Source organism: Callospermophilus lateralis, chromosome 5, assembly GCF_048772815.1.
Source record: "Callospermophilus lateralis isolate mCalLat2 chromosome 5, mCalLat2.hap1, whole genome shotgun sequence".
In the NCBI taxonomy this organism is placed as follows: Eukaryota; Metazoa; Chordata; class Mammalia; order Rodentia; family Sciuridae; genus Callospermophilus; species Callospermophilus lateralis.
Window position 1 is genome coordinate 122,451,524 of NC_135309.1, and position 20,965 is coordinate 122,472,488.

Below are 20,965 nucleotides of genomic sequence, written 5' to 3' on the forward strand. Positions count from 1 at the left end.
GACTTAGTTTTACAAGGCTGCATTCTTTCCCAAGGCTCACCTATTTCTATCTTAGTTCAACCATGAAGTTTTAAGAGACAAATTTTCGGTTTCTGTTAAAAGGCTCTTGCTCTCCTGATTTTGAAAACTTATCAGTGCTAAAAAGTGTTTTTATTTTTAGTGGTTCATTCTTTTTTTCCTGTTAGTTCTCGGAGTTATCCCTCAATGTTTATCAGTAACATTAAAAAAGTTTTACACTAAAATAAGTATTTTTTAATGCAGTCTATTTGCTTTAGGTATATTTGTGGTAGAAAAACTACTTGATTAATAAGTTCAAATGCACTTATATGAGTGTGCACACAGAAACCATTTTGATAGACTCAATCTAGCTCTTTGTATATATTTACTAATTAATGTGACAGAACTCTAGTGCTATACTGTCTTTTTAAGTTGATCACAGTAGTTTCTTTTTTATCTCCCAATCTATTTATTGGTATGCTACAATAATTGTAAGGATATTATATATACTTTATATTTAGAGTTTTCACAATCCTATTTTAACTAATGTCCATTGTGAAAATAGTGGAAGTTTATTAGTTTTCTGTTGACAAAGTATTTAACCAATTTTTATAAAATACAGCATAACGGGTATTCTCCAAGCTACTACAAAAGGTAGCAATGAAAATCTTGAAATTTTTTTTCTTTTAAAGCAAATACTACATGTGATGGTGATAAGGAATCAGAGGTAGAAGATGTTGAAACGGACAGTGGTAACTCACCTGAAGATTTGAGGAAGGTAAATTGAATTACCATTATAATCTATTAGACCATTTTGGGCTAAATTGCCTTTTGAAAACATTTGTGAAGTGATTTATGGTCATTTTGTTGTTTCAAGAGAAAGTTTCTTTGGACCTGTAGAAACCAAATTAGTGATTTAAGACTCCCCCCCCCCCAAGTGTTTATAATACATTGTTTTTCTGAATTTTCCTGTAGGAAATAATGATTGGTTTACAATATCAGGCAGAGATTCCCCCTTATCTTGGAGAGTATGATGGTAATGAAAAAGGTAAGAAAATCTTTTGATTTTAATAGTGTTTGGTAGGCTGAACTACTACTTAATGTGTTTACTTAAATATCTGATTATATACTGGCCTGGACAAAAATAGATAGATTTAAGATTGGAGGAACTTCTAGAGTGAGGATATTTAGGCATCACTTAGGGAAAATATATCAAAAGTAACCAACTATGAGTCTCAAAGCCCTTCCTACGTACAGGGGCTTCTTAGCCAGTGACTCAATGCTTGTTCAAACAGTGGAGAATCTTTTGAAGGTTAGCACCTTAACCTGTATCTTGCTTTAGTATATGTTGGTAGAATCTCATCATCTGAGGTAGTGAGAATGTTATAGATGCCGTCTGTGGAGTGAAAACTCTTGAAGATAAAAAGAGATTAGAAGAAATTCTTTTGCTTCAGCTCTGAAAGAGCAGGAGGTGGAATGGAAGGATTTTGCTGTTTTGCTTTTGCAGTCAGTCTTTCTTCACATTTTTGGTAGATTTCAACTGTAGTTGGTTCTAAAAGTATGGAGAGGAGAGGTAGTAGGAAATAAAAATACAGGTATCCTTCCCTAGTTGATCTTGGAAACCAAGTAGATTTGAAAAATTTCCCTGGGCATTTGGTCCTTTCCCAATTGAGACGATTCTTTGCTGTGAAGTCACAAGGGCAAAAGCTACATAGTCAACACAAAGCCTTCTAGGTTCTCCTTTCTTCCTTTCCATTATGCCAGATCATCCACCATTTAAAGGAGGCTACCCTGGGGTCCTTAGCCTTGGCTGCTATCTAGCAACACCATTTTCCTACACTGTTTTCAAACTGATGGAAGACAGTTGTCCATCAGGGAGCATACAATAGCTGATGATCTTACTGTACCAGCCTCTTGCCTTCCACCCAAGCCACACGTAACCTGGGAACCAAGTATCTGTTCAGCAGCCATAGGTTCTTAGATCAAACATAATGGAGAAAATAGTCTCTGTTTTGCAAATTGAGGAGGGAAGGTGTACCTTCTCTGTTAAGAGACTTAATCTTAACTATTTTACATATTTCAGTTGTGACCAAAGAGGAAAGAAACTTGTTCAAGAAACTTCTCTAAAAAGTCAGTCTTCATGCACAGGCACACTTTGTTTTTAAGTTTTCTGCTAACTAGGAATGAGTACCTTCTTAGGCAGTTGTGAATGTAAAATATTTGCCATGGTCCAAGTATATAATTAGCTATCGACAAATTACTTTTATTAGTTAAGTTTATAAAATATTATACACTTGAAGAATGAATTGCACTTGAAGCACTGAAGTAAATACATATGCCATCTATAAAGTAGAAGCTTTGAGTAAGGTGGTAGAATGCATTAATAAGATATGAAACTTGTTTTAGTGACATTTTGTTTATTAATGTTTCAGTCACTAAAATAGTATAGAACATTTAGTTCTCTGACTATTGTTTGCCCTTCTTTCCCAAAATAGGAAGATTTAAGTACTCTTGATTCCTCCTTTAAATAAAATTTATTTTGGGGGGAAGAAATCAATAAAGGAAAAATGTGACTTTTTTATCGTTTCATTATCTGATTTTTATTTATTTCATAATACAGTCATATAGAAAATTCAAGAGAAAATTCCAGTGAGGTTATTAAAGAATTTAACAGGTCATTTTTACCTCTTTATAAGAAGAGTATAAGATACCAGTGTGGAGTTTTTAACATTAGACTTTACTAGGCATGGGAAACCTTTTGATTGGTCAGTAAATCTAACCACAAAAATAGTTTCTTGCTCTGGCCCCAGAACCCAGATAAGAAAGTTAAAGTTGGTTTTTTTGGTACCAGCAAAAAGTTCTTGTCTCACAGTCAAATTACTAGTGTCTTCAAAGTTACTAGTCCCTGTGTTTAGCCTATAAAGACAGAAGAATAGTTTGTGTGCATTTTTTTAATATGTTCACTATTTTTAATGTGTTAATGGGATTTTCTTTATCAGTGTATGAAAATGAAGACCAGTTACTTTGGCGTCCTGATGTGGTTTTGGAGAGCAAAGTTAAGGAGTATCTTGTTGAGACCTCATTAAGAACTGGAAATGAAAAAATAATGGATAGGATTTCTGTGGGAACACACCCAAGGGACAATGAACAGGTATAATTCACATTCTGTTCAAAACAACAGCTAACTTCTTGATTTCTTATATTTGATTGCAAAATACTTGTTTTAAAAAAAAATTCCTCTTTATTTTAAGAGGTAACTATGTAATAGTTTTATGTCTTCTGTTTTTGTCTATACTTGTACTCATATCTTACTTTATATACCATTTTATATCCTTTTAATCACTTACACTTGTATTTTCCTTTGCCATTGAGAATTCTTTAATACCTCATTCTTGATGAATGTATTCCATCTTGTATTTTTAATATCTTATTTAAGTATTCTCTATAGTTGGACTTTAAGATTTCATGATAAAGATATTGAGTTATTTTTGAATTTTACTCAGGAGGTGACTGAAAGGTAATGTCTATTAAGACTGTGTGGGGCTGGGGTTGTGGCTCAGTGGTAGAGCGCTTGCTTAGCATATGTGAAGCACTGGGTTCTAGTCTCAGCACCACATAGAAAAATAAATAAAAATTATTTATGTCCAACTACAACTAAAAATAATTAAAAAATTTTTAAAGCTGTATAAATTTGATTTAGGAGTGTTTGCTAAACACTTGTGTACCTATAATTGCAGAACTCTGCCGATGATGATGTGGGATTGGGGAAAGGGAGTTTTGCCTATTAAGGGCTTTTTGAATACTCCACATTTTGACTCTCTGACATTATTTTGCCCCTTTGGATACTTTTTTCACTCTATATTACAAACCAGATGATTCTGGTTAGTGGGAATCCAGAGATAGGTAGACTCAAATAAGAATTTCTAAGTAACAAAAAGAAATTATACTAGCTGAACTTAAAAGTAGTTTTTTTTTTTTGTCAGCTATCAAAAAGAAATCTCATTGGGATTTAGTATTGATAGTTTATTAAGTTTAAAACATTAAGCCTTTCACTCCAAGAAAATACCTGAGTCTCCCTTTACTTTACTTTTTTAGTTGCTCAAATATTTTTGTTTTTGAATATAATTTGCATCTCATAATTCTTCAATATATTTTATGTCTATGTGTTTTATTTATTGCTGATCTAAACAAGATCTGTTATATTTATAATTGTGTATTGTTTATAGACAAACCAGTTTTTAAAATTTATCTGAAGCTAGTGAAACTGATTTTTCTGTTGTTTTTGCTTTTCTAGTATTCTTTGAAAATTGAAATTATTTTGATTGCATCATAATTGCATACATTTGTGGGTGGTTTTCTAGTTTTAGAGTTACTATAAAATTATACTTTCGTTCCTTCCTTGCCATTATTTTATTTCTTTTTTTTCCTGTTACATGTCTTTGTGCATTAGTAGTAACTCTCAGAGACATTTAGTAGTAATAGTGATTTGGGGCCTGTTTTTCAAGGAAGTAATGTATCTAAAATTTTCTCATTAAGAATAATATTGGTTCAGTGTATAGCAAGAAAATATCCATCTATTTTTAACTAATACTTTTGTCTTTTTTAATATTAGAAATGGGTGTTGACCTAGGTGCTTTTGGGAAGCTATTGAAGTGATTATTTTTTAATACAATCTACTGATATATTAAAAAAATTTTTCTTATTATTGAGCCATCCTTACCTTTCTTGAAACATACTTGGAAAGGTTATTATTAAACCTTCAATTGAATCGTCTTCTACTTGTTATATTCATAATTCCAACAGATAGAAATTCTAATCGGAATAAATGGTACCTTTCATATTAGATGAAAATAACCGAGCCCATTATAAACCCCAGTCACTGAAGTATCACTCCTATTCCAGGCCTGCTCCTGTTCCCCTTTATTAAAACTAAAAGGCAGAGAATGACATCAAGACATAGACCATAATTCTAATTTTTCTCAACTAGAAAAACTCAGCTAAAATAGGGGAACTTCCCAGCTCAAAAGGCCCAGAAATTTAAAAAAAAAAAAAAAAAAAAAGTCAAGAATGATATTGATAGATGACTTTTGAGAGGCAGAAAAAGGCTGAATAAATGCAAAAGGTACCAGAATCAAATTGCAGGATAGTTACATATCTTCAAATGTCATATGAAATTAGAAAGTATTTCGGCCAGAGTTTGTTAAGACTTTTACAATATACCTGTTTCTTAAAATGCTGTTAGATGTGAGCTATCACTGATTTTTGTTTTTCCCTCCTTCTCTCCTAGGCATTGTATGAACTTCTCAAATGTAACCACAATATAAAAGAAGCAATTGAAAGGTACTGCTGCAATGGAAAGGCATCTCATGGTAAGAAATGTTTTGATTCAAGAGAGGGAAATGGAAATGAGGCGATGCTCATTGGGGATTAGAATAAGTAAAGTATTGTAAAGGGCGGAGCAGTTTTATAACACTTTTGTAAAATCTGTGTTCATCTTCGTAGCAGATAATTTTTTCCTTTTCTTGCTATTTTTAGAGACATTCTAGAGATTTTCATGTACAGATTATTTACCCCCTATCACTTACATTTTCTTGAAGAAATAGTTACAGAACAAAGCAGACACCAAAGATGACAGTATATCCAAAGTAATTGAAATGAATGATTTTGATTTCACTAAAAGGAAAAGTTGGGCTTTTTCTTTTCTTTTTTTTTTTTTAAAATCTAGGCAGCAAATGAAAAGGAGATTGAGGATTTAATAAAAAAGGAAAGATGTATATAGTTCCTTGAATTTATTGCAAGAAATATATTTTTAGTAAATAATGTAATCTCATTTTTATAGTGCTTAGGTTTTGTGTCATGTGTTTCAAGAAAAATGGTTAACTTTTAAAAATTTCAGAATTTTTAAATTTTTTTAATGGATAAGCATTACCATATCTTTCACTAAGTATATGTAGAGTGAAAGTAATACTAAGTAATAGTATATAAACAGGTTGGAAAAAATAGAAAAACTGAAAATAGTACATTTAAATTTATAGGTTGAGATAGCTATTGAAATATTTCCCTTGTAAAAGTTGCTTCTTTAAAAGTAATTATTTTAAGCTATTAAAATTCTCAAAATCTAAATACTGTTTTTTTCCTTAGTTCAAATTATTTTTTACCTTTACTGTAAGATTACTGTTTATGGCTTTGGGGAACTGGTCCCTAGTACCATTAAGTAAGATGTTTCAGAAATAAAAGGGAATAATAAACTAATTCTTAGGCATAGGCTGTGACCTTGTGAAGATCTGCCAGGTCTCTTGCCCAACTACATTTTTAATTCATCATCATTAGCATCTGCTAGGAAATTTAATGGGATTTAGTGTTTTGAGAGCGTGGACTGTTTCTTATTTCCTTTATATTTCTAAGCCTACCCCTCACATACTGACTTTAAATAAATATGTGTTGATTGTACTTTATATATGGTCTCTAAAAAACATATGGTTTTGACTAAGACCAGAATGAGGCCTTTTTATGTTCCATAAAGAAAATAACACCTTTTTTTCATAAGAACATTATATGTTCATTTTTTTTAATTAGAAAAGCATAAAATTATCTTTTAAAACCCATTAAATTCTTATTACATGGTGCAGTGGGGAAAAAAGAATTTATAATCTTACATGAAATTTCCTACATACAGAATTTGTGTTCAGAAATGAGAGAAGAGTGAGCTTATGGCCTGTTTACAGGAGAAATGTACTGAAAATATATCATTGATTCACATAAAAGAGTTTTGAGACCAGTGAATTTCATTTAAAAATTTTTTTAGAAGGAATGACTGCATGGACAGAAGAAGAATGCCGAAGTTTTGAACATGCACTCATGCTTTATGGAAAAGATTTTCATCTTATACAGAAGAATAAGGTAAGTTAGAGAAATTAAAGAATTTACTCAGTAATTAGAATGAATATAAGCAGCTAACTTATGTCATTTGTATGGGAAAATAAAACAACAATTTTGTTAATTTTCCCTGATAGTAACATTTCTCATATTACTCTAAATATGATTGAAATTTGCTCATAAGTACCACAGCTGCTCATAGGATAGTATAGTCACATCTTTTGGTATAAACAGTTAAAATAATATTGTACTCACAGAAAATGAATTCACTATGTTTTCCAGAAAGACTCACTGTTCCACATTTTTCCTTATTTCTTTCAAGCTTTTTGGAGGTTTGTGGCCTCAAAAATGTTTCTGTTTGGCAGTGAGAACTGCAGTTGCTGAAGAAATAAATATTGTTATTAAAAGCGACTAAATATATATTCTGACCAAAACACCAATTGCTGAGGAGAATGTGGAATAACAGGAACTCTTATTCATTGCTGATGAGAATACAAAATGCTGTAGCCACTTTGGAAGACAATTTGATAGTTTTAAATAAAACTTACTAAAGTCTTACTAAATTATTTGCAGTCCTGCTTCTTGGTATTTACCATATGGATTGAAGATTTTTATCTACACAAAAACCTGCACGCAAACCTTTAGAGTAGCTTTAATTATAATTGCCCCAAATTAGAAGGAGCAGATATTTCCTTTGAGGTGAATGGTTAAACTGTGGCACAACCAGATAGTGGAATGTTATTCAGCACTAACAAAGAATGAGCTCTAAGCCACAAGAAGTCATGAAGAATCGCAAATACCTATTATTAGATGAGTGAAGCTAATCTGAAAAGGCTACATACTGCACAATTCCAATTGTATGACATTCTGGGAAAGGCAAAACTATAGTGTAGTAAATAGATTGTGGGTTACCAGAGGTTAAGCAGAAAGGAGGTTTGAATAGATATCATACAAAAGATTTTAAAGAAAGTGAAACTATTCAGTATAATACAGTAATGGTCACATGTGTTGTCAAAACCCATAGTATATACAGTGTCAAGTGTGAATCCTAATGTAAACTATAGACTTTGGGTGGCAATTATGCATTGATGTCTTAACAAATATACCATTCTGGTGTGAGATAGCTGCAGGAAAACTATGATAGTGAGGGAACCTATGCGTGTATCTAAGCAGGAGATATGGGAATTCTACTTTTTTGCCCAATTTCAGCATAAGTTTAATGCTTCTATCTATAGACTGTGTCTAGATTCTTTTTTTGTTTGTTTTTTCTTTTCTTTTTTTGCATGTGTTTGTCCAGTTCTAGCACCATTTTGTAGAAAAGACTATCCTTCCTCCCTTGAAGTGCCTTTACTCCTTGGTCAAAAATCAGTTGCCTAAATTTTATTGGTATAATTCTAGGTTTTTTCTTCTTTTAATGTATTTGTCCATTTTTTCTCCAATACCACACTGTCTTGATTACTGTAGCTTTATAATAAATCCTGACACTAGGTAGTGTCAGTTCTTTGAGTTTTCCTTCAATATTGTGTTGGCTATTCTGGGTCTTTGGATTTTCCATATAGAATTAGTACGTCATTCACAAGATAACTTGCTGGGATTTTTATTGAGATTGCACTGAATCAGTACATCAAGTTGGGAAGAACTGACATCTTAACTGTGATCAGTCTTCCTATCCATAAACGTAGAATATGTACTTTGATTTCTTTAATCTGAGTTTGGTACTTTTCCTCATGTGGATCCTAACATATTTTGTTAGAGTTATACTCAAGTATTTACTTGTGGGGGTTACTAATGTAAAGTTGTATTGTATTTTTTATTATTATTGGTTCTGGAGATTGAAATCAGGGGCATTCGACCACTGAGCCACATCCCAGCCCCCTATTTTGTATTTTATTTAAAGACAGGGTCTCACTGAATTGCTTAGCACCTTGCTGTTGCTGAGGCTGGCTTTGGACTCAAAATACTCCTGCCTTAGCCTCCCAAGCTGCTGGAATTACAGGCATGCACCGCCGCCCCCAGCTATGTTGTATTTTTAAAATTTTGATTGTTTATTATTACTATGTAGGAAAGTAATTGATTTGTATTAACTTGAATCCTTCAACTTTATTATTATTGCTTATTAGCTCCAGTTTTTCATTGATTCTTTAGGATCTTCTATATAGATAATTATGTCATTGGGAACAGTTTTTTTTTTTCCTACCTTGCCAATCTGTACACCTTTTATTTATTTTTCTTGGTTTTTTTTTTTTTTTTTTTTTGCATTAGCTACACCTCTCTTTGTGAGTTGAAAATTTCATGCTTTTTATATAGAAGAAAGTCTAATTTTTCTCAAAGATGAGATGAAGTCTTTAATGTAGTGGATAAGTAAATGTTTTTACAGAATTCTGGGTTGTCCTTTGATTTGTGAAATTTATTCTGTCCATTCATTTCATAAACAATTATGTCCTTCCACTTATCAGATATTGTCTTAGGCACTAGAGATACATCAGTGAATAAGACAGAAAAGGTCTGTGGCTCCAAGAAGCCTACATTCTCTTCAAAGACTTATAGTTAATGATGTATATTGAAAGGTATACAGTATCTTGTTTAAAAAGCTTGTCCCTATTTTAGTTATCTTAAAATCACAATTCACTCAGGAGTCAGGATAGAGAATCTTAAAGTTCTTTAATTGAGTACTTTAAATTTCTTCTTCAGGGAAAAAGCAAATGTATACTGGATAAGCATAATGAATTTTGATAATATATCTAATTCATTGCCTGTAGCTATATCTAACAGTTAGAGGAGACCTAGTTTGGATATGGAGCCAAGTTTGCAAGGCTTAAAAGTTATTACCACTGGGTGCAGTGGCACATGCCTGTAATGCCCGCAGCTCAGGAGACTGAGGCAGAAGGATTGCAAGTTCAATGCCAGCCTTAGCAACAGTGAGATGCTAGGCAACTCAGTGAGACCCTGTCTCTAAATCAAATACAAAATAGGCTGGGTTGTGGCTCAGTGGTCGAATGCACCTGAGTTCATTCCCTGGTGTACACACACACACACACACACACACACACACACACAGTTATTACCAAAATATGTTGGAGCTAAGAGCCAAAAACATGTTGGAGGGGAAAAGCACATCCTTTAGCTAGGAAATCATCTTAAATTCCAGATGCTATATGTTGCTTATCCCTTTGCCAAAGGTTCTTTTGGATAACAGAGTCCTTTGATAATCGAATGAGGCTGTGTTCCTTCTCCCCAGCAAAGTACACCTGCATATGATTTGGGGAATTAGTAGATGCAAGTGAAAACCATTCATGGGACCCTTGGGGATTGATTAATGCTAAGATTTAGAATTCCTGCTATAGTCAGAATTATAGAATTCAGTAAAGAAAGGTGTAAAGGATTATACTATTTTAGGATTTTCATTAAATGTAGGAGATAATTTCTTGATGCACACTTGTTTTATAAAATACTACATCTTTTTTTTTTTAAATAGCCTTGGGCTTTGAAAACTTTTTACATGTAAAGACATTTCACTAATAAAAGTGTTCAGAATTTCATAATTGGGAGGAAACATAATAAAATCCATGAATGGAAATTTCATTATTGCGGGGGAGAAAGTTGCTTTAAAAAAAAGAGTTGGCTGTATTGGCTTATTTAAAATTTTACCTTTTTTCATTAGGTGAGAACTAGAACAGTTGCTGAATGTGTAGCGTTCTATTATATGTGGAAGAAATCTGAACGGTATGATTACTTTGCTCAACAGACAAGATTTGGCAAGAAACGATATAACCATCACCCTGGAGTTACGTAAGTATCATGGGCTTGACTTCAGTGATTTTGTAGTTTTTAACTGTGATAAGCAATCATAAAATTATTGACCTGTATTTTTCAGGGACTATATGGATCGTTTGGTAGATGAAACAGAAGCCCTTGGTGGGACAGTAAATTCTTCAGCCTTAACGTCTAACCGGCCTGAGCCTATTCCTGATCAACAGCTGAACATTCTCAACTCCTTCACTGCCAGCGACTTGACAGGTAAAGTGAAGGTCTTTTTGTGTACTTTAGGATAGCATGATGCAAAATTATATGCGGTTTGTTTCACATCAAAGGATCACTTACCTAAACCTTTTCCATTTCTTTTTAGCTTTGACCAACAGTGTAGCAACGGTCTGCAACCCTACGGATGTGAATTGTTTGGATGATAGCTTTCCTCCACTGGGCAACACACCCCGTGGACAAGTAAATCATGTGCCTGTTGTAACGGAAGAGTTACTCACCCTGCCTAGCAATGGGGAAAGTGATTGTTTTAATTTATTTGAGACTGGATTTTATCACTCGGAGCTAAACCCTATGAACATGTGCAGTGAAGAATCAGAAAGGCCAGCAAAGAGATTGAAAATGGGCATTGCTGTCCCTGAATCCTTTATGAATGAGGTTTCTGTAAATAATTTGGGTGTGGACTTTGAAAATCACACACATCACATCACCAGTGCCAAAATGGCAGTCTCTGTGGCTGACTTTGGCAGTCTGTCTGCCAACGAGACCAATGGTTTCATCAGTGCCCACACTCTGCATCAGCACGCTGCTCTTCACTCCGAGTGACACAAGGAGCCCAGAGACAGTGGGTGTGCAGTACCAGTAAACTTGAGGGGAGCTATCAGGTTTGCATAGTCTTTCACTGGAAGTTTGAACCTTTTTCACTATGACATCAGTGATGTCAGTATGTATAGAACTATATCTTGATTTATCAAGAGTATTTTCATTTTTCAATCCATAAATGTGGAAATGAACTATGATCAGCAGAGTTGGGAACTAAGATTGAACTCTGTGGTGCAGCTTTAAGCTCTGCTTCTCTCTTCCTCATCCCCTAGTACCTCTTCCCCTCTCCCTTATTTTTTCTATTCTTTTCTGTTCCCCACTGCCCCCACACCCAATTTTAAAACCTGTAGACAAGAGGCCACCAGCTCAAAACCAGCACAGATGTTCTGAACTGAATGGTATGGCTTCTTTTCGTGTAAATTCCTTTTGCCGTAATGGATGCAGTGGAATAACAATGTTTACAGGTACCAATCCCAGTCCCTGCTCAATGTAGCATTTTTTTGGTTTTTGTTTTCTTTCTTAATAAAAGCAGGGGTAGGTTTCTTTAAACTGCACAAACATGCAAGGATTTTTTAAAAATGGAAACTTCTCTCATGTTATTCAACTAGAGCACTTCAGTTTACAAAACAGCAAATACATCTTTATGGAAGCCAGCACGAATGAGGAACCGCGTGCAAATTATGAAGACTCTTGCTTGGATCCTGTTTAAAAATTCTAGACCAGGGCTACCTTACACAGAGTTGGTTATTTTACTGCCGGGAGATTTCTGTGTAATTTCATTTACTGGCTAAAAATTTGGCATTTGAAGATGTGGTATTCATATGGGGTTTTGTCCACCGTTGTAAAGATTGTAATCTTAAACCATACCGGTCACTGATAATTTATTTTATCCTGAGGCAGTTGACTTGCAGAGGCACAGTCTACAAAGCCTAGGATGTTGCCACTCAATGGTTTACATTTTGGGACACCTCTTAAGTTTGTAGCACTGCAGTTCAAAGTGTTAATATTTAGAGGGACTTCTAGATTTTATGCATAATGCAGTAGAACCTTGAAGTATATTTAAGCTATTTGGTTTAGATTAAGCAGTTGGCAAGAAAAATGTGAGTGCCTACCTGAAATAGAATGGTACGTTACACTTTTAAGTTTTAAAAAGTGATAGACGTTCAGATGCATCTCAAACTTGGTTTTATTTTTATTCCAAACATTGTGAATGAGAAGCCATTGTCAAAAACTTTGGCCATTTTTGCTCTGTGGACATGCATCTTTAAGTCATAAGGTAAATCAGACAATATGTAATACAGTATTAGGATATAATAAGCTTTGCTTTTATAGTACAGTTAGAACAATTACCTTTTATTTGCACCGTCTTAACTAATATTTTTGATTTTTACTAGTCGCGTCGCTTTGCAAAAAAATTGTTTGGCTGCATTGCTAATATTTGTAAGTGTAAATCGCTTCAAGGTTGTGCTGATGAGTAGATAGGATGTAGTGGTCTTAGAAATTGAAAGGGAGGGTATTTATTATACAAACTGTGAACTGCAATGACATCCTTAGTTTTGGATGATGTGTATTCTTGTTTTTTCTTTGCAGCATTTTAATGAAGATTGCTTTGAAGTGTTTACGCAGTAGCACATTTACTATACAATTTAGTTTAGCACAGTGGACAAAAGTAGTTAAATTAATAACTTAAAATCAGTCTCTAATTTATACATCTAAAGTCTAGCATTCTTGTAGCACACAGTAAATAATGGGTAGCCTGGGCTCTGTGTTGCTTTCTCATATTTGTATCCAAGTTATCAGCTTCTTATTGCTGTGTTGTTGTGCTAAACTTTGAACCTTATTTCTTTTGTTAAAAAATCAATACTTTCTATTATTTAGTAAGATACTGGCCATAATCTTCCATTGTTATAATTTTCATTTTCACTCTGGGTTTACAGTGGCTGGTCTGTATAAATAATTTACACAAAGATGACTGAATGCTAATACCAGTTGCACTTAAATGAACATGCCCATTCTCATTAGCTGATGCAGTAATATATTCAGTTTATCTATGCATTGCTGGGATCTTGATATAAGATGGAAACAGTGTTTCTTATCTAAAGTTTCGATTATCAGCAAGTTGAATGGACACTTTAGTTATTTAAATATTTTTGACCAAAATCCAGAAAATGATATGAGAGAAAAATAAATTCCAGCTAGTTTAATAGATTTTTAAATGCCAATCTGTTTTTAGCCTCTTAGAGAGTGCTAGCTAGCTGGTAACGTTTACTTTTAATTCCTTGTTAAAATGAGGCAATAATTTGCAAGATTTTTGTATATATGTGTAAATCCTTCATATCTTTTTAGATCTAACTCAATATTTTCTGACTACTTCTGTCATGTATAATACCATTTTGTGCATGCTTGATGTGACATTCATAATTGTACCACTATGACTTTATTCATGTAAAATAGCTATTTATTGAACTTTCTTTTAAAAGCTGGGTTTACTGGTTTTTTTCCTCTCCGTTTAAGCATCTTAACAGAGAATTTGTTACTGTTTATTAAAAGAATTGCGTTTCAAAGCATGAAAATATCTGATTTACGATCATACGAAGAAATAACACCTTTATTATCAAGTGTTAAAAGCACAATTCTTATAACAAACTGTGATAAATTCTTTTTTTTTTTTCCTTTTGCCGCATTATTTTCATATGAACAAACCAAAAATTCATGGTGAGCAGTTGCAGTGTTGGCTGATGTATCTTTTATGTACAGGGAATTTGAAGAGGACAGTGGATTCATTTAGAAGTGTAATTGGTGCTGTGATTATAGCAATACTTTACTTTTGTTAGTCATATTTCATCTTTTCCATGCTAGCTTTTTAAATGTTTAGTTTTCCTCTTGTCATGGTCAACTGCTGAATTACTTGAAAGATGTAGAATACTGTTTTAAAAATACTAAAGTCTGTACAATTAGGTCAAAGAATTGTGCAATCGTTTCCTTTTTAATTTTTAAAATTGAGGGTCATAAATATTTGAGAACGTCAGATCTAATAGAGCGTAGTGATACTATTTAATTTAACCAAAGTCTCTAGTAAATACTTCAACTTTGAATGTAAACTAACAAATAAACCTGACCACCAAGGAGATTGTTTGCCCAGAGTTTCAAAGCACATTGTCTACAAATGGAAATTGAAATAATTTATAAAAAATATTGACATTACTATGTTTTTTAAAAAGTTCCTAATTTTTTCACTAAAAGGAGGAAACTATTAGTTTTATTGTTAAATATGGTAGATATTAATATTCCTCTTAGATGACCAGTGGCTTCAATTGTCCCAGTTTGAAATAAGTACCCTGTCAGAGATAAATTAGTGACAATCAGAACAAGTTTTAGTATCCGATGTTCAAGAGGAAGTTGCTATTGTTGCATTGATTTTAATATTTGTACATAAACACTGATTTTTTTGAGCATTATTTTGTATTTGTTGTACTTTAATACCTGGTGTACAGTTCCAGAAATAAAAATCTGGAAATCTTTTTTTTCTTGGTTCGTGTGAATGAATACTTATCAAAAATTTTTTTTAACAAATCCTAAGCTACACCAAAATAGGTAGATTGTACCAGTTTTAAACTGATTTTAGATGCAGTAAAGAAGTATTTGATAGGTAAGTAATAAAATCAGTAGATAAATTTTTCTTAAATTCCCTGTAATAGTTTTCCATCTATAATAAAATTCTAATTATCCCAAAGCAAAGATTTTAGTTTAATTCAGAAAACATTTGTTGAATGTCTCATGTTTCAAACACTGTTCTAGGCAAATGTGCCTTTTTGTAAAACATAGTATCTGAAATTTGATCAGATATGATAGGCAGACTAGTATTTATGATTGACTACTCTCCCTTATCTAAACTATTCAGTTTCATCAACTCAAATCTTTCCTAAGCCTTCATATTTTCAAGCCATAGATCTCATTTAGCCTAATTTCTCATGTATGTCCCTGTATTTCATGTGCTCTGACTAGAGCTTTCTCTAGCTCCATTTTTTTTTTTTTTTTTTAGTATTAGGGATTGAACTCGGGCACTAAGCCACACTGAGTTGCTTAGTGCCTTCCCATTGCAGAGGCTGGCTTTGAACCTGAGATCCTCCTGTCTCAGCCTCCTGAGCCACTGGTGATTACAGGCATGTGCCATAGTTCCATTCTTAAAATGCCCTTACCTACCAGCTGGTCTCCGTGTTACAATGCAGTTATCAGATTGCACATAACAGATTTTGTACAAGGTCAAGAAAGGGACAAATGAAGGCAAACACCTCTACTATGCCTTGGTTACTTGTCTAGAACTACATTCTTTCATTCTTAGACACCAAAGGGCTTTCCTGTGAGAGATTTGTGGTCCATGTGTGCACAGAAGCACCACAAGTATTTAGAACACAGCCAAAAATGATGTCAAGTGCTATAAGATAGCTACATGGGATTTCAGGAGAAGCCCTGTGAAAGAATAATCTCCAGTAACTTCTAGGGACTTCATGGCCAAGATATTCCTAACTGGCTTCCCTGTTTCCACTTCTGGAATTTCCTAATTGTGTCTCTACTGTAATATGAGCTTTCTGGTCATAAGTGGTATTCAGAAAAATGGGGAATGCTGGATGGGAGTAGGGTGTTGTGAATTTCAATAAGGTGGTTAGGTAAGCCTCACTGAGAATGTGACAGGGAGAGAAAGAACTACAAGACTATCTGGGGGAAGGTCTCAGACTATCTGGGGGAAGGTCTCTGCAGGCACAGTACAATTTCCCTGAGGAAGGTGCAAGGAGTAGCTAGGAGGCAGGTGTGGCTGGGATGGAATGAGTGAGGAAGAACAGATGAAATTTGAGATAATAAGCAGCTAGATCATGTATGTGAAGGACTTCAGCATTTACTCTTAGATGAGTTTTGAACAGGAGTGTGTCAAAAACCTGACTTTGGTTTAAAATAATCACTCTTGGAGATTTCTGTGAGGGGCAGGAGTGGAAAAAGGAAAACCAATTAGGAAGCCATTGAAATTGCAATAAACTAGTGAGTAAAGCTGGTAAGCACAGCAGTGAAGGTGGTCAGAATCTGATTATACAGTTTCCATGAGAATTTGCGGGGATCAATAAATATCCTCCTTCCTACCCAAGTTTGGAATTGATAGTTTGAACAGGAGTTAGGTGGATGAAGATCAAAGTAACATTACTAATAAAAATCAGGCAGGTGGCCTCAGAGCTGCAACTGTACAGGCTTACATTTTTTCTCCACAAAGAAAGAGCTGAAGAAGTGGGCTATGGGTGCCTAGTTCTCCAGAAGACACTCAGAAAACTGGTCTTCTCTAATGAGTGGAAAGAATTTAGAAGCATTACTAAAGGAAGCCCTACACAGAACTATGAGCCATGCAGAAGAGAGAGATTCCTAACAACTATCCTTGTATTCTCAGGCTAAAATATCTTTCTTGCACACTGCCAGAAATTTGTGTGTGTGTGTGTGGAATTTTTCAGTAAGAAAATAAATAATGACCTTACATTTCCCCTTACTCAGCTGAAACGACCTTTAAAATTACACATGTACATACCAATTTACTTATAGCAACCAAAGGTATGTTTTACTTTGTCCTATAAAAATAAATGTTTTTACAAAAGTTTGTAAACATTAACAGTACTACAAGAATTGCTGATGCCTGGCTAAATTTTATAAACCATCATAGAGGTATACAAAATAAATACAAGAAAAATTGAAACTACAAGTCCAAGTAGTTTTAATAAGTTATTGTGTATTTAGGTGAAAATCAATTAGAACTCAAATTGCATTACAAGTTTGAAATTGTAATGAAGCAAATAACTTTTACCATTGAAAATGGAACGTAAATATATATTAATAGAAACATACTCCATTAAGTTTCAAAATATTTGTTCTACAGGTAGAACTCAGAGAAGTGATTAACAAAAATACACTTAGATTTAATAGCTAAGTAAAAAACCTAATTTCTAATTTGCCAAGTTAGCTGACAATTGTGTAGTAGTTTGAAAAAAGCTCTTCTCCTTGCTCAATATCCCTAAGTGCAATAAGAACAACACATCGAAGTGGGCTGAAAAGAGAAAAATAAGCAAAAAAAACAAAGTATTAATAAGTATGATCACATTTTTATTATAACTTTCTCTCAGATTCCTTACATTTTAGTTTATATATTCAATTTGCCTGAGGAAATAGTGCTTTTCCTGATGCAGGTATTCTAAAATAGAGTATGTCTGTTCTATAATATTTAGGACCACAAATCAGTAAGTTTATACAACCAACCAACTCTTCTGAAATTGTTTCTATGGGTCTCTAAAACTGGTATCACATAAAGGATTTTACTCCTTTTAAAAAGATTACAGTTAGCCATTCTTTTATTAATTTGTATCTCATATTCTCAAAAACAAAAAACATAACTGGAAACTTTTAAAATACTTTTTTTCTGAAACAACAAGATGCTTATATGCCTTCAAACCTCCTGGAGTATAAGGCTAAGAAAACCTAATTATTAAACACTAATATACACATGTAAAGACATAAAGTTATTAAATTTTAAGTATAGTGAACAGTCCAAGTTTTCAACATCATTGTAAAAGGACAATTTAATAGGTCCCATTATAGCTGGATGTGATGACACATGCCTGGAATCTCAACTGTTCTCCTGTAATCCCAGCTACTCACCTGCGATCCCAGCTATTCTGGTGGATGAGGCAAGAGTATAAAAGAAAGTTCAAGACCAGCCTGAGCAATTTAGTGAGACCCTGTCTCAAAATTCTAAAAAAAGAGATAGGGATGTAGTTCAGTGGTAGAGAACCTGTGCATGAGGCCCTGGGTTCAAGTCTCCCGTAACACACACACACACACACACACACACAGGTCTCATATAAAATAAAGGTTGTTAGCAACTCAGTGAAGTGACAAAGAATATATCTTCTGGGCTGGGGCTGTAGCTCAGTGGCAGAGCGCCTGCCAAGCACGTGTCAAGCACTGGGTTCGATCCTTAGCACCACATATAAATAAATAGAATAAACGCACGCTGACCATCTACAACTACAAAAAAAAAAAAAAAGAACTCTTAGCTCTCCAGATTACTTATATTTAAAATTGTTAAACTTGAGTATTCCCACTTAACAGAAAATAAATGTTACTCTAAAAATATGTCTTCTAGATATACCCTTTTTTTCACAATTAGATTTAATTGTGAAATGAAGAAAGGAAACAATAGTGTAATTTGGCCCTTTTCTTCAGGTAGTAACTTTTTTCTATGGTAGAGCAAATGATGCTTAAAAAGATTAAAGTAAAAACATATTTTAAGGGCTGGGGATGTAGCTCAAGCGGTAGTGCACTTGCCTGGCACGCGCGCGGCACTGGGTTCGATCCTCAGCACCACATACAAATAAAATAAAGATGTTGTGTCCACCGAAAACTAAAGAATAAATATTAAAAAAATTCTCTTTCTTTCTCTAAAACAAAATAATATATAATATATATATTTGAAGATTTTGTGGGTAGGAAAATAACAATACCTCTAGGGATAAGACCTGTAAAGTACTGCATAATCACTCTTATGATTATGGGTAAAATGGGTAATAAAAAACAGAATGAGGGGCTGGGGTTGTAGCTCAGCAGTGGAACGTTCACCTAGCACGTATGAGACGCTGGGTTCGATCCTGAGCACAACATAAAAATAAATAAATAAAATAAAGGAATGAACTAAGTTAAAGAAAAGTTTTTACTTTTATATAAGCCTACATTAACACACTAAGGTGTCGTGGACATAAAAATATCAATTACATATATGTGTGTATCTGTGTGTGTGTGGGGGGCAGTGGGGAGTATTGGGATTGAACTCAGGGGCACTGAACCACATTCCCAGCCCTATTTTGCTTTCTGAGACAGGGTCTTACTGAGTTGCTTAGCTGAGGCTGGTTTTGAACTTGTGATCCTCCTGTCTTAGCCTTCCAAACTGCTGGGATTATAGGCATGTGTCACTGTGCCCAGCATCTGCATATATTTTTGATATAGATAATTTATGTATAATGTATATGTATGTGTGTATATGTATAAAATATATATATTTTTTGGGGGGGGGGGTAGTGGTGGTAGGGATCAAATCCAGAGCCTCACACATGCTAGGCAAATGCTCTACTACTAAGCTACATCTCCAGTCCTTTACTTTTCACTAAAAAAAATTCTACCCCAAATTCTTTATAGCTTTTTCTTATAAATTATATTTAAGTACAGTAAAAGAAAGAAAATAGAAAATGCTCTTAGAATACTAACCTTTGTTTTTCATAACTGTAGGCAATGTTTGGAAGATACTGCTTCAGTTCTACAGGGAAAACTGCAGGCACATCAAATTCCTGATAACAGACATTAGCTGCTCTGTCTAGGAACAGGCACATATTTTTGAGAAACAGCCATCCATGCATGATACAAGCTCAGGGAAAACTGTATTGATTAATGATATCCAATGTATGGTTTTCAAAATTATTGGAACATGCTCAAAATAATAATTACTATTATGTTTCAGGCACTGTTAGATTTTACATGTATATCTAATATATATGAACAAATAATATATAAAATAAATATTGAAAAAGGAGTGAATAAATAATATAATGGAAATAAAATAAAATTTTAAAAGTAAAGCATATATATTTATATCTTATATATAAACCTATATAATATTTATGTGTTTTACTGTTTACTTTTAAAATATCATGAAATAAACACTCAAAATCGTTAATGGTTAAACAAAGAAGTCAGGCTCTGAGTTCATGTCTCCCATACACCAAAGTCTACATGCTAGTTGTAGCCAGAAAATTAAGTCTTAAAAAAAGTGACTCATAAATTTAGCAACAAAAGGGGGATATAGGTCTAGTAATAAGGCTATATCAACAGTGATAAAGTAATCTCTAAATTAACTACTCAAAAATGCTAAAATAATAATGATCAAAAGGTTACAGTCAATTGTCTATGTTCACTGAAAAATCAGAACAAAAATCATAAATTAAAGATTTCCAAATACTGTATATCATTATTTCCCCAAATTCTCTCTGTGATATCTTCTCTTAAAAACAGTTATATTTGGGGCCAGGGTTGTGGCTCAGTGGTAGAGCGCTTGTCTAGCATGTGTGAGACACTGGGTTCCTTCCCCGGCACCACATAAAAACAAATAGAAAAAAGGTATTGTGTTCATCTACAGTTTAAAAAAAATATATTTAAAAAAGAAAACTTATATTTGCTTAAGGACTTTGAATAGCTGTAATGCCACAAATGCCTTTGGCACTCATCATCTGGCAAAGAATTAGCCATTGCTGTACCTTGTCTCATAGCCCCATGATGTAAAATTACCATTTGAACAATTGTTGACATACTGTCCGATGGCCAGTGGATTATGAATTTCTGATGTTAGCCATGTACTATCACTCATTTTTAAAGGTCCAAGTCGATCTCTTCCATTGCAAGATCTGAAACAGGTGAAAGCATCAGCTAAGGAACT

The 20,965-nt window shown here is 33.7% G+C and overlaps 2 protein-coding genes across 8 annotated transcripts in view; one reads left to right on the forward strand and one right to left on the reverse strand.

Moving 5' to 3' along the window:
- Mier3 (MIER family member 3) overlaps nt 1-14,935 on the forward strand; it is a 30,369-nt gene extending 15,434 nt beyond the window's left edge. For 4 of the 5 annotated variants that reach the window (XM_076857272.2, XM_076857267.2, XM_076857271.2 and 1 more), the window contains exons 6-13: nt 690-775; nt 973-1,045; nt 2,997-3,148; nt 5,285-5,366; nt 6,803-6,897; nt 10,535-10,662; nt 10,748-10,890; nt 11,000-14,935. In XM_076857272.2, coding sequence (XP_076713387.2) covers nt 690-775; nt 973-1,045; nt 2,997-3,148; nt 5,285-5,366; nt 6,803-6,897; nt 10,535-10,662; nt 10,748-10,890; nt 11,000-11,457 — 1,217 coding nt within the window. In that variant the 3' untranslated portion in view covers nt 11,458-14,935. The remainder of the gene's footprint in view (nt 1-689; nt 776-972; nt 1,046-2,996; nt 3,149-5,284; nt 5,367-6,802; nt 6,898-10,534; nt 10,663-10,747; nt 10,891-10,999) is intronic. The other variant, XM_076857269.2, reaches the window with a different exon arrangement.
- Nucleotides 1-20,965, reverse strand: part of Setd9 (SET domain containing 9) — a 35,861-nt gene that overhangs the window by 11,067 nt on the left and 3,829 nt on the right. Inside the window, exons 4-6 of one of the 3 annotated variants that reach the window (XM_076857273.1) lie at nt 20,818-20,933; nt 19,744-19,849; nt 17,187-17,533 (exon numbers count right to left, since the gene is read on the reverse strand). In XM_076857273.1, coding sequence (XP_076713388.1) covers nt 17,446-17,533; nt 19,744-19,849; nt 20,818-20,933 — 310 coding nt within the window. In that variant the 3' untranslated portion in view covers nt 17,187-17,445. Of the gene's footprint in view, nt 1-17,186; nt 17,534-19,743; nt 19,850-20,786; nt 20,934-20,965 lie in introns of those variants that run through there. The other 2 variants (XM_076857274.1, XM_076857275.1) reach the window with 2 other exon arrangements.